The following is a 13,452-nucleotide window of genomic DNA, read 5'->3' as shown; positions in this document are numbered from 1 at the left end:
CTACAACAGGGGATATACTAGTGCAAGGCTTGAATGCAGTGTTGTCAGAGTATTCAAATGAAGGTATTAAGAAGGCAGACCTCTGAACACTTCCTGAATTGGTTTTAAAAACACACTTTAAGTGCTCAAGGTTCCCCTCCCTACAGATGCCAGAAGAAATTCATTACACTAACTTCCATCGTTTAGTTTGGTCCTTCCACGATAGCACATTTTCCATTCCAATTCCATTAATGAATAAAGTAAAGGGAATGGCAGAGTGCCACATTCAATATAATCCATTGCAGAATCACAGGCAACTAAGTAGATTTAGCAAGGCTAGCATTAAGAAATGACCTGTCATAATGTTTACTTAACCAGTATGAAGTAAGTCATCACTTTATTTGATGGAAGCTACTCTAATGTGCCCTTTCCAAATCTAAAATACAAGGGAGGGGAAAGAGAGGCACCACAAAAACATAACAGTCTCATGGACTTAAGTTTCTCTGGTTGTAAAGTGACAGCTAACGTTTCCTGCTTTGGTTAAAACAGGTTTTTATTAGTAGATCTCAACTCTCATTTGAGAATTATGTTCCAGTACACCATGTATTGAGGCACCCCAAATGCAGGGCTATTAGGATTTTTTCCGCACTCTGCTAATAAGCACTTCATTTTTCAAAGCCAATGCATTGGTATCTGACTTCTTAACCAACTTCACTGGAAGTGGCATTGCAGTAGTATTCATATGCCCAGCACATTCAGGTACGAGTAAGAGACTAGCTTTACTCTGCACAAATCAGCAACAAGCTCATACATGAAGCAATGTTTTAATTGGAAGCTCGTATAAAGGTTAAAGCAACAGCCTACTGTATAAAGGAACAAACATTTTTACGATGTCAAGGTATGCAGAGAAGCAAAGACCTGTAAGAAGTGCTGCAAAAAGTAGCGCAATGTAAGTTTTCTGAAGTTACTGATGTTACAGAATTGAGATCAACACCACAAGACTTAGAACAAAAAGAAAAAGTCCAAACTGTAAGCTTTTAAACACCTCCACATTCCCCTCTTTAATATGGTGTTTTGCACTGTGTACATGAACAAAAACTAAGCAAAAAAGAATTTTAGCCAAACTCCCCTTCCTCCTCCAGCTTTATTGATAGTTTAAAATTACATTTCTATGTTCTAGGACTTCAATTGCTTTTACCATCTTACTTTAAAAACTGATTACAAGCAAATGAAAATTCAGTTGTCTAAGTGATATAGTATACAAAAATAACATCTTGATTTCTGTGAAAATGCATCTTTGCAACTCCTGAATAGCTCCAAATTGTGTATGCTATGAGAACTGATGTTCTGGGTTTTAGATTTAAATTTGCAATATTCATTCAAAAAGCTTCCCATTACTTTCTGTATCTCCAACATTAACATTCTTTGACTGAATTACTGTTACTTTTAAAGTTTTATTCCTGATTTCTCTCTCTCTCTCATGGCCAGTAACAGGCATGTGCATCTTGTTTGTTTACTCCCACACAGCTATATGCTCTAGGTAAGGCCTGATACAGATATTACTTGGTGTTGTTAACAGCTACTGAGGTCAGACAATTCAAGGCCATTACAATAAAATTAAGAGTTACTTGTGGAAGTTTTTACACTTCCAGGATTTCTTTCGTCCTGCACAGGATCACTTCCATGTAACCCAGAGAGGGTTTGCTGGTCTGACTAAACTCTTCCCACTCATCAATCCCTATTCACCAGTGGCACGGAAAGGGGGTTCTTTAACAAAGCATTATACATAACACCTCTACCAAACTAAACATAAACATTTTTTGTAGTTAAATGCAGAAAGTTGATTTTTCCACCCCTTTCCTCCTTTTACATGGCAAGTAAAGCTCACTGGCCTGGGAGTAGCCTCTATCTGCCAACCTTTGGCCAGTGAAGAGGATTCAGAGAAAAATAATACAACCATCAATCAGAAAAAGGAGGGGCGACAAAGGAAAAATTATTAGGCTGTAGCTTCAATTGTGCATTCCCGTGCAAGGTGCCCTGACTCTCCGCAGCGATAGCAGTTGACTTCGCTCGTCTTGCTGCAGTTGATGGCCACATGGCCAGTTTCACCACACCTGGGAGAAGGAGAAAGAAAAAAAAAAAAAAAAAAAGTTATATGGAAGCTTTAGACTTGTTAGATTTTTAGGCAAGTCAGGAAAAACTAATCCCACACTGTTATAAAGTGCACTAAATGATACACTGGGCTGTCCTCCAATTCTGAAGGTGATGTTTGTGTTGTGCAGCTGTTCAAGCTGTAAGTATCGCTTACTGACATCATCTGTACTAAAAGTTAGGCACATGTCTCTGGTGCAGCCTTAAGTCAAGTTAAGCAACCCGACTACAAGCTTAAGTCAAATGCAGCCAGAAGCAGTAAAACTGAACTGCATTCTATTCTAGATCTTGCTGCACTTACACCCAAGCACCCCACTAAATAAGATCTGAACAAGAGGTGGGTCCCCAGAAGGCAATACTTCCCCATGACAAATATGCCTCTTTAATTGAAGTCTGGTAGTACTCTCGTTGCCATTTGGAGCATCCAGTAAAACACACACAACACTGGTGCTTACTCCACCATTTAAAAGATGGTTGAGCTTCCCCCCCGCCAAAAAAAAAACCCCAGGAGTAATTATGACATTTTTAATTACATAGGCATAAGCTTGGATCATTGTATTCCCTTTCAGGATTGGAATGTAGTGATCCTTGCAACAGTGAAGGCAGCAATTTTAGTGACACTTACCTATAGCATTTCACTTTGGTGCAGTCTTTTTGAATGTGTCCAAATTCCCCACAAGAATAGCACTTCTGCTCATCTGCATGGTCACAGTCACGAGCCAGATGACCAGGCTTGCCACAGTTATAGCAGCATTGCTCTCTCTCTCTCTTCGGCTCCTTGCAGTCCTTAGCAATATGGCCACCTCTGCCGCAATTATAGCAGGCTTCCACAATAAGAAAATAGACAGAACAAGACTATAAAACCTTTATTAAGTTAATTCTAACATGCATTTGCTGGGAACCAATTGGTTCCATGTTCAGATACACAAAAGTGTCATATGTAGCTTGTGACGTTTGGTTCCTCCCCTGCCCCACCATCCCCTCTTAATACTTACCATCCTCCTGAAGATCACAGTCCTTGGCAAGATGGCCAGACTCACCACAGCGATAGCAGATGTCTGGGAGAGATGAAGACATGAACTGGAAGCCTGTTTAAGAATGAGTAAGTTTTAGTGATCTAGCTATACATCATAAACAAAAGGTAAATACTTATTATGCCACTGCAATTATCCTTTTGCAATACACCAAGGAAATCCTTTTCACAGGAAAAGCTGCATTATCTGGCACTTTACCATCTGGAATGCTTTATTAACCGGCATCGGTCATAGATGGCAATACAAGTCTTCCTTCACATACCCAGAAAAATTCCAATAACCATCCGGCATCTTGCCATGCACTTCTCATAGATCTGTTGTTTACAGAAGCTTCAGGGTGCTGCTGAGCAGCATCACTAGCAGCAGTCTTAATTGTAAACATCTGCCATTGCAATTGTGTTGTGCTTGTGCTTGATTGTGACTTTCAGCCAGCCAGCATATTTGATTAACCAGCACCCCCTATCCCCCACAGATGCCAGATAAGAGAGCTTTTACTGTACTATAAAATACTGGAGAATGTAAGTGGCAGTAGGCATCATTAAAAAATGAAAACAAGCAACACAAACCAATTAAGTACATAATTTGATTATCTGTACTTATGAAGAGAGCGTTGTGTCATTTCTACAAAGGCTATAAAAATACAGTGTACAAGTCTTAAAAGATGCAAACTGTGCTTCAATGAGTGTAAGTTAGAAACTTTTATGAAGGCAGATTACCTCTGCCACGGCTTCGCATCCCACGACCACGTCCAATACCAGTAGGGCATTCCCGAGCCCAGTGGCCAGTACGTCCACATTTGAAACACTCGTTGCTGCTCATCGTTGTGGTTCAGTTCTCTAGGCATAAGTGGAGGATAAAGTTTAAGTAAACTAACGCTAGTTCTTCCAAAGGCCCTATTTTAACTGTAGTCTCTCAAACTTGCTGCATTTTCAACCGTAAGTCAAACATAACAGGTGAAAGATACCTCACAGTATTTAGTCCCTCAGATTAAGATTCTGCTGCATCTTTATTCATTTGGCTATGAAGCTATTTACAGGCATGTTTGACTTGTATTTTATGGTCCATCATAAATAAGAGCAAGTGTTGGACATGCAAAGGGAACCCTGCTTTTTTTGCAATTTAGTAAGCTCACAATGAAACCAGTGCTTAAAAGAAAAAGATTCAGAAAAGCAACAACTGTACTGTTTAAACATACAACTGCATTTCCTCAGGAATCTTAAGTTTTTGCCTGGATTAACAGTGCTCACCATAATAAGCTATTTTCACTTCTGAGGTCCCTTACATCACACACCTCTGCAGTGTCAAAACTGAACTCTGAAGAGTTTGTTCTGTCACCCCACATTGGGTACTTTTCACCTAAACACTTAGGCAATACACTTACCAAGAACAATTTAACTCAGGCTACCAACCATATTCCTACTGAAGCTACAGAATCTTTCTACTCAAAAAAAAGTGGCTAGCGTAACCTTCTGCATACATACTCCTACTTTTCCCAACAAAATGTAGGATTCCTTGGAGATGTTTATATGCTTTAGAAAAAGCTATTTAAAAAACCCCAAACTAAAACATACATACACTGTCTTTTCTACTTCCACTGTAGCTTTCAATGCTTTAAATGTTAAAATCATCCAAATCCACCTCATTCATTATATGAAGTTTTGCCTCCTAACATTGCAAACTTTATGACCTACCAAAATAAATCTTTCCATGAAATCCAATATAACCTAATAGTCCCAGCTTTTGTATACCTGACAATTGTTTTAAGCCTGCTTATTTATATCAATATGTTCTTGCTAACTACTGTAGTTGTCAGCAACTGGCTTGCTCCCGCCAGCACAGCTAAGGCTTGGGGGGGAGAAATGTCAAAATACCTCAGCCCCTAGATCAAATCCAGGCCACGGGGGCTCCATTGGGCAGGACCTGAAAAGCTAGCAGCAACATTTGGAAGGCAGCATGCATCTGGGGGCAAGCAGCAATGCAGGGCTAGTCTCAGCAGCTACTGCTTGAACTCAGTAGTGCATGGGTTTGGGGGGCTGCCGCCACCAATGGCCAACTGGAATCTAGGGATTCCTAATGCTGCAGGCCCCCCTTCCAACTTCTGGTAGCCTCCCAGACAGAGTGGTTCTACAGGCCAAAATTGGCCCATGGACCACACGCTTGACAACACTGCTGTAATGCTTCATTCCTGTTAACACTTCTGTATTCAGGCCACTGTTTACCACAGCCCCACCCATCCAACAGCTTTTTTCCCTACATGCATTTTTTGTGCCCTTCCTTCCAGCCTCCTTGTCAGAGTGTCCATCTTGTTTTCACATGGTTTCTCAGGAGTTCTTAAACCTATTTACTCCAGGAGCCATTTACTTAAGTCAACTCCTCATGTTTGCCATGGTAAAAAAGTTACACAGAGAAGCTCTGTATTTTGCCATTCCTTCCTTCAAACAACCCACCCATAGGAGTTGGCAAACTGCTTTTGACAGGTTCTGTAGTTTTCACTTCAATTTCTCATTTTTCCCTTTAATTAAGTTAGCAAAGTGTTAAGAGTATTGACTTTAGAAGCTCTTAAAAGTATGATTGTTGATAGCTGATGAAGTGGTCAGCAAACGCATTTAAGATGCATAAATTCCACAACATTTCACTTACAACTAAAATAAGTTAATCAGTTTAATATTTAGGGCTCCTATTTCAGGTGACAAGGCAGATACTTGACTGAATACACGGCCGTTTATACTTGTTTATCATGGTAACTATGATGATACTGGTCAACACGGAACAAACAAAGACTGGTTTCTCCAACTGGCTTAAGTGCACACAGTCTTTTGCTTACGTTGCTGTTTCTTGTTCTGGTCTGAAACAGACTCATTCTTACTCCTGCAATCCTGCTTGAACTTCAGACCTGAGACACCTCGATACCCAGAGCAGGGACACAAGACCTGATTAGAACTTCAAAGTACAACATATAGGAGAGCACCAATTAAGATGTATGCAGAATCTGACATGTAGTTGAAGAGCTTCACTACAGCTTTTAACTCCTGGATGATTTTCAACTACAACAAGTTGAAAATAGAATAAGGATTTAAAATTCAGGTTAAATTCTTGAATTTAGAAGAGGACCGATTAAAACTGTAGCTATGTTTTCATGGCATTACTTGAGGAGGAAAAAGAGAGGGGTAGAGGAACACTTCATCCCCAAGGTATCATCTCCTGACCCAACCTGATTAAGTAATACACTGAGGACATCTAGCAGTGGCCCTTAAATAGCACAGATACTCATGGCCATCCCAGATTCAACTACAAAAAGGGGGTGAAGTATGTGGAGTAAATTTCAAGGCTACAGAGAAGGGGAGATGGTATAACAGCTTGTTTAAAATATATGGTTTTGTGGAAGAGCACCGGGTAACAAGTAAAGAAATTTCACACAGCTTTGCCAATTTCTTCATGCTTGTTTCTGGAGGTTAGCTGGATTTTCAGGAGATCAGAGGAACCATCTTCCTTTACTCTCCCCAAAAGAGTACCATTACAAATGTAAACTCCCCAAAGTGCATATACAGAAACAAGTCTTTTGCATCCATTTATTTCTTGATGCATGAGCTAGTATTTGCCATCATTAAAGTAGCATTTATGCTAACAAAAAACAAAGCAGCAACAAAAAAGTTCAGATCTCTTAACTTCCATTTCCACTTGAAAAATTGATTTTCAGTGTTTCCAACATAACATGGATTAAGAAAGATATGGGCATTCAAAGATCCAAGTGATTGCTACCCCAGCTGTCAAGGTCATATTAAATTAAGACCACCTGCAGTGAAGGAAAGAAACAGAAGTGGAGTTTGACTTTAGTCATTATACCAGGGAGTGTGTTAAAAAAACCCAAAACATATACCATCTGTACAGGTAGTCTTAAACCAATTAGAGCCAGAAATCCACTTATTGACTTGTTCAGGGTACCCATTTCTGCGCAAAAAGCTGTACTCGTACACAACTGAAGTTTGCCGAATCCCAGGAAGGGAAGCATACCTGGACAGTTAATCAAGACAGAAATTGAAAGAAGCTGGTAGAAAGAAATTCAGAGACCCAAGCAAACAAGAATGCCACCTGTTTCATAGATAGCCATTTCCCAAAACTATTTTTGTCCCCGATACGCATCTAAAAAAACCCCAAAAAACCTCAATAGTTGCATTTTTTGCTTTTGATGCAAAACAGCTTGGATACAAGTGATCAGAAGCATATTGGAAGACTAAAGGTGGCTGGAGAATCAATGAAGCTAGTTACAAGATGAGCAACTAAAAAGTTAAGTGACTAGTTAACATCTTAGGGGGAAAAAAAGTTTGTTTGTAGGTCTGATATCTTTCAATGAAGGTGAGCAGGTGTTTTTACTGAAAGGTCCTACAAAAGTATACCTTCTTCCATGGCAAAGGGTTGAGACAGAAAAAGGCAAAGAGCTTTTCAAGTCTCAAGCATCAGATCAGCAGCAGTAGCAATAGTAGCAGTATCATCAACTCAAGTCCTTTCTGCATGTCAAGGACAGATTATGTCTATGCTTCACGATAAGGCTTCTCTCATTCAATTCAATTAACATTGGCTAAAATTATAGCTAATCCCAAATGTAACAGCACAAATACTCAGTTTAAAACAACTTATTAAAAAAGACTTAGTTTTTACTTTGTGTTACATAATTGGAGTTTTACCTGTATGGTGCACAGGAGTGCCACAAAATCTGCAGAACATGGAAAGCTTGCAACCTTCATAAGGAAAACATGATATGCTGAGCTATGAAACTCAAAGCTGAGGACGACACAAGCTATGGAAGTCTAAGCATGCAGAATTTTATTTTGCATAGGGCAGGAAGTGGTGAGGGGCTAGAAACTAGTCCTATATGCAGAAGAGCCAATGGTAATTTAGAATTTACAAATCAGCTAAGAGGTGATACTTGTTTTCAAAGATAATTGTGATTTTAAAATTGAGATTTAATTCCATGCTTTTGAATGGGTTTTTAAACTAACAACATATGGCATATTTAAGCTTTGAAATTCAGATCTATTGTCCTGAATCTGTAGGCTTTATGCAGAAATCCACAATTCCATTCAGTTTGTTGAAAGACTGAGCCATTTATAACTAAAAATCAAAAACCAAACCCCTAAATTATGCACCACATTCTCTCCCTTCCTCCAAGCACAGACTTTGTACTCTTTTTTCCATTTCATTATGGCATTTGCTCTTCTGCAAAGGCACTGTCAGATTTACAGTTAACTTCAAAAATTGTGAAAAAACCAAGATGGTTCCCCCCTTGTAATACTGAACAGGATCTTCCTTAAAAAAAAAACTGGTGGGAAATCAATTTGATTACAAAAATGAGAACAGCTACAGACTTCTCTCTGAAGTCATTAAATGCATCTTCCATCCACCTAACATTTTAATAACAAAGTAAATGTTAGTCTACAGTACAGGTTCTCAGCCTCCAGTCCCTGGGGCTCACCATGGGTTAGGAAATTTAGCAGAGGGGGAGCAATGACCGTTAATATGGCCACCCTCTCCTCTGCCAAAATTCACAACAGAAAGCCCTGAAAGGCTGGTCAGTGCCAGGCTGCATCCATCCCCATCATAGGGTTGGATCAAGGCCAGGCCATAGCCCCTCCCCTTCTTCACCCTACACAGCCAAATGCCATCCCTGCCCCCAAACCTTGCCCCCAGTGCCAAAGCAGGGCCACCAGCCAGATCCAGCCTATGGAGGCACTACCCATCTGGTCCACTGGGGGGGGAGGGGGGGAAAAAAAAAAAGAGAGAAGAGAACACTACTATATGAAACAAAAAGCATAAAACAAATTCTATCAAAATTTTAGTATTTCTGTTTGCACTAGATGACTGCTTCTAGAACCTGAACTAAAGACATGTCTTGCAAAACACCCTCAATCAGTTCTCAGTAAATTCTCCTGGTAGTATTAGACTGATGTTGTAGCCATGTGATCCAGGAAAGCTATCAGTGATGACGGCAAATACTTCTGGACACTTCATCTTTCAGTTAGGTTGACATAAGCATTCTCTAGATAATTTTGATATCGAAACACTGAAGGGAGAAAATGCTGATTTAAGACTGATTTAAAAATAACTTGCGGGGGGGGGGGGGGGGGGGGGGGGGGGGGGGGGGGGGGGGGAAGAGAGAGAAACAGGACAGATGGGACACAACAACCCCAAGCTACAAACCAGCTAACCCCCTAGCTAAAAATTCTACCTAACAATATAAAAATGTGGATGAGCAGTCACTAGCGACTCCTGGAGCTGGCCTACAGTTTCCTTCTGTGCTAGCTATAGTTTCCAGTTGTATGAAAACTCAAGAGTACAATAGATAAGATTAGAGAACAAAGTAGAACTGCTACAGGAATAACATTCTAGCACTACAAGCATTACTTCTGAATGCAGAAATGCTTGCTACCTCTGTTAAGAAGCAAGTATACTAGGGTAGTTATTTCTGCCATACCTGTTAGATGCTTCCCTTGACATACTAGCATCACTTATTTGATGCTGATAATACTTCAGCCTTCAACCACACAATCCATTTATGATGCAATACGCACTAGTGTCCTGGTGAAAAGGCTTCTCTCTTGCCAATTTAGTATGCAATGTCTAATACACCAAGCCCTAGAGAATTCCAAGGGAACCCCCCCCCCAAGTGCACTTGTCTAGATCCAGGCTCTAATATCATAACTTATACCTGAACAGCAACTCATTTACTACAACAGGGTTTAGAGGGAATGAAGAATCCTGATACATGCAACAGTACCAGAAGTTGCTTTAAAAGCAACACACATGCCAAGTGTCAGCTGTGAAGATACTAGGCTGTTAGTGATCAGCCTACTTAACCAGCATCACGCATGTGCTATAAACAGGTCAAGTCAGTCTAACAGCCAAGCCATACATCAGCTAGACTGCACTGCATTTACCCCTCCCCAGAAGCTTTCTAAGTGGGAATCTAGGGGAAGAATAGCAAGAAGAGAGTCATTAGTGTGGTTTCCTTAGCTCCATCAGAATGTCACTTGTTGGAGGCAAACCAAAAATGCCCCACCTCACAATTTATAAAGAAAACTATTCACTTCCACACCTTGTGTTAAAGCAGTGGTTTTCAACCTGTGGTCCACAGACCTCTGGGAGTCAACAGATCATGTTTTAGGGGGCAATGAAAAAAGTGACTATGATCAAAAGTGAGTGTGGATAGGCACATACAATTCAAAGAGGTGCAAATCCTTATCTGCAAGTGAAAAAAAAAGGTTGAAAGCCACCGATTTCAGAGAACTCAGTACTAGTTAAACTGACAGCAATGGCTACTGGTAGTATTCAAACAGACACCCATCTAGTTACATTAATATACCACCTAACGTGCATACTTGATGAAGAAAAAGATGGGTTATCATCTCTGGCCTTGGCTGTAAAGAGTATAGTAGAAATGGCTAACTGTGGTCCAGAGTGGACTACCAGGAAGAGCTTACTTTACTGGGACAATGCCACACTGTTTTAGGCATTAAATAATGGGGAACTAAGCTCATGAAAAAAGTTTACTAGAGGTCTAAAGTGAAAGAGAATCACTCTCAGAAGAATCCACATGTCATTTAAGTGCACCAAACTCCATAGGCAAGGAAAAATCTCTTGGTCCAACTGCAGACAGGCAACAGAACAACTTCTTTCTAAACTTAAGGGCCAGAGTGTAATAAAAGGTTTATACCTCTCTTACCCTACTTATAAATTCACTCTCCCAGCAAACCTCACACACCATACACTATGTAGTGGTGGAAGTATTCCCACTTGGAAAAAAAATCCGGAAGATTACTGATAGGTGCAAGTAGGTGCATTTCTCCTAGTTCCAAACCTTCATTTAGATGTATAACAACTTGGAACACCCAGTTTAATTGCAGTGCTATAGCTCCATGATTGTATGATGTTGTGAACAAATAAGCTTGCTACTTCTATAAATACAGGAGGGAGATGAGGTAGCGGACAGCGCATGAGGCTGACAGTTACTTGTTCATCTATTTAGGGAAATGCACACTCAGAGGAGACTGAGTAGTGTTTAAGGCATTTGTCATGGGGAAAGTGCAGCTAATAGCTTTCAAAGGGTGTGCAAGCAGGTCTCTTGACTTCTGCCTTCCACCTATCCAGTAGGAATACTCCCCCACCTTCCCCAAGAAACTGTCCATTGAGGAAGAAGAGATGCTTCGGCCATGTGGAATATCCACAAATATTTAAGAAAGCCAGATCCGTATTCACTCTGGATGGCAGATTTTGGCAAGTTCAACGTGAGATGACACAGGAGTAAACTGAAGTAATGCTAGGATGGCTTCAAAGTAAAGTCTGACAACATTTAAGTTGACTGATTTTAAGCTGAAGCTGTAATGAAGCAACCCCCAGGCACCTTTCCCAAGCTCCAAAAAAATCAGAAAACTAAGGACAAAAAAAAGTTAAAAGGGGGAAAAAAGGCCCACAATAAACAAGTGAGGCAGCAGGGACCCCCACCCCCAGGGGGCCGATGCAGATGGCTGCGCTCCCCGCGGCCCGGGCCGAGCACATGGGCCAGCCACATGGCCGGCTCCCGCCAGGCCCAGGCCCAGGCCCAGGCCCAGGCCCGCCCGCTCGAGCGGGCGGGGCTCGAGCACGACTGGTTGGGACCAGGCAAGGAGCAGCTCGGCCCGACCTCGCCTCTGCCCCAGCCCCAGCCCCGCCTTCCACCCCCCGCCAGAGAGCAATCGGTGCCGCGCCCGCTAACGCCCATAGAGCGATGGCCCCGCTCGGGGCCGCCTCCGCCACGGGCGCAGCGCGAAGGCTGTATTTCCGCCCCGCGCCCACGATCTTGGCCCCGCAGCACGAGAGAGCTGCCCTGTCCCCCCCTCACGCACCAGGAGCCCGACCCGACCCGGCTGCCCGCGCCACCGAGGCTCCCCCGCCTCGGGCCCGAGCCGAGCGAGGCGGGCGGAGCCTTCCCGCGCACTAGGCCAGAGTGCGCCACAGCCGCCGCCATCTCCCCTTCCCTTGGCGCTGCGCCGCGAGCCCCTCACCAGGGCCGCCCCCCGGCCCGGCCGGTACCTGACGGCCGCCGCCTGCTGCCGGGAGCGCGAGTGACGAGGCCCCGCTGCTCCGCTCCGCGCCGCCCACCGCTGCTACCCTCCTGGCTGCGCCACACGCGGTTTGCGCACGGCCCCACGCCCTCGCGCTCTCCCCCCCAGCCCCTCCCTTCTGCTCTGCGCACGGCTCCCTATCCAGCTCGCGCAACCAATGGGCACCGGCCACTGCGGCTGGAGCATCCAATTAGCGCTGGAGATCAGACAACCAATTGGCGCCGTCCGACGGTGGGCGGTGCCCGCCTCCCGGCCCAGGCGCTTCAGCCTGCCCTAGGCCGGGGGGAGGGGGCTAGTGTCTCTGCGCTGCGGCCTGGGCCGGGCCCTGTCTCGGGCTGCGGCGCCGCCTCGTTCGCTGAGTGCGGCTGGGACGCGGCGGCTGCTCCTTGTCCCCGCCCTGCGGACGCGGCGGTGACGCGGCATTGCCCCGGCGGAGCGCAGGGGGTGCGAGGCCGGCGCTCTAGCCATGACTCAGCGCCGCCCTCGCCAGTCTCCGGGGCGGCGCTGTCCCGCGATGCGGTGCTCCGCGAGCCGCTCCCCCCGCCCGCGCACCTCTTCAGCCTCCGGGGGGAGGCGCCCCGCGTGTCTCCGGTCTCCTTTCCCCGGGGCTGCCGCCGAGCCGCTGGCCTGGCGTGTCTCGGCTCCCAGGGGGCGAGGGTGGCTGTACCACTTCCAGCCTGGCACCGGCCTGGCTTTTGCCACCGCAGCCTCGTTCGCACACTCCAGCCCTGCAGGCCAGCCGGCAGCGCGGGGCAGAGTGGTCGGCGCAGCCTGGGGGTGGCGGATGGAGCAGGAATCACAGGGGAGGGAGAAGAAAGCAGAGTAGCAAATGGGGAAAGGTATCAGAGGGCACTGAGGAGTCCGTTGGGCCAGTTTGTGACTAAAAAGGGTTGTCATGGGGAATGGCAGCCATCCTGAATGAAAGTCCCTTGGCTTCAGGTCTCTCAGAAGAACTGGGCTTACACAGCTGAGCAGGAAGAGGCCTTAAGCGTGTTTACTTCAAATCCCTTCAGAGACAGGATTTGCTGCCCTTTAACCATGCCAGATGCCTGTCCAGCCTCTTGGTGAAAACCTCCATGTGAAGGAGATACCATAAGTTCCCCAGGCAGCCTTCTCCACTGTGCTACTGCTCCTACAGTTAGACGTTTCTTTTCCTCGAGTTTGGAAATGGCTGGTACTGTATTGTGAATAAC

The 13,452-nt window shown here is 44.3% G+C and overlaps 1 protein-coding gene across 2 annotated transcripts; it reads right to left on the bottom strand.

Moving 5' to 3' along the window:
• Positions 1-787: 787 nt before the first annotated feature.
• Positions 788-12,385, bottom strand: CNBP (CCHC-type zinc finger nucleic acid binding protein). Of its 2 annotated transcripts, none has more exons than XM_090021782.1 (5): positions 12,228-12,385; positions 3,881-4,000; positions 3,126-3,218; positions 2,756-2,954; positions 788-2,093 (listed from the first exon to the last, which is right to left on the bottom strand). In XM_090021782.1, the coding sequence occupies exons 2-5, from the start codon at positions 3,981-3,983 to the stop codon at positions 1,976-1,978; spliced, it is 513 nt and encodes a 170-aa protein (XP_089877908.1). In that variant the 5' UTR covers positions 3,984-4,000; positions 12,228-12,385; the 3' UTR covers positions 788-1,975. The 2 variants fall into 2 exon arrangements, with proteins under 2 accessions (XP_089877908.1, XP_089877907.1); XM_090021781.1 differs by having other exon boundaries at positions 2,756-2,958; positions 3,127-3,218.
• Between the last annotated feature and the right edge of the window lie 1,067 nt (positions 12,386-13,452).

Source organism: Crocodylus siamensis, chromosome 11 (genome assembly GCF_052110815.1).
Source record: "Crocodylus siamensis isolate JL-2025a chromosome 11, ASM5211081v1, whole genome shotgun sequence".
Taxonomy (NCBI): Eukaryota; Metazoa; Chordata; order Crocodylia; family Crocodylidae; genus Crocodylus; species Crocodylus siamensis.
The sequence above is the reverse complement of the archived record's forward strand: the minus strand, read 5'-3'. Positions and strand labels throughout refer to the sequence as shown.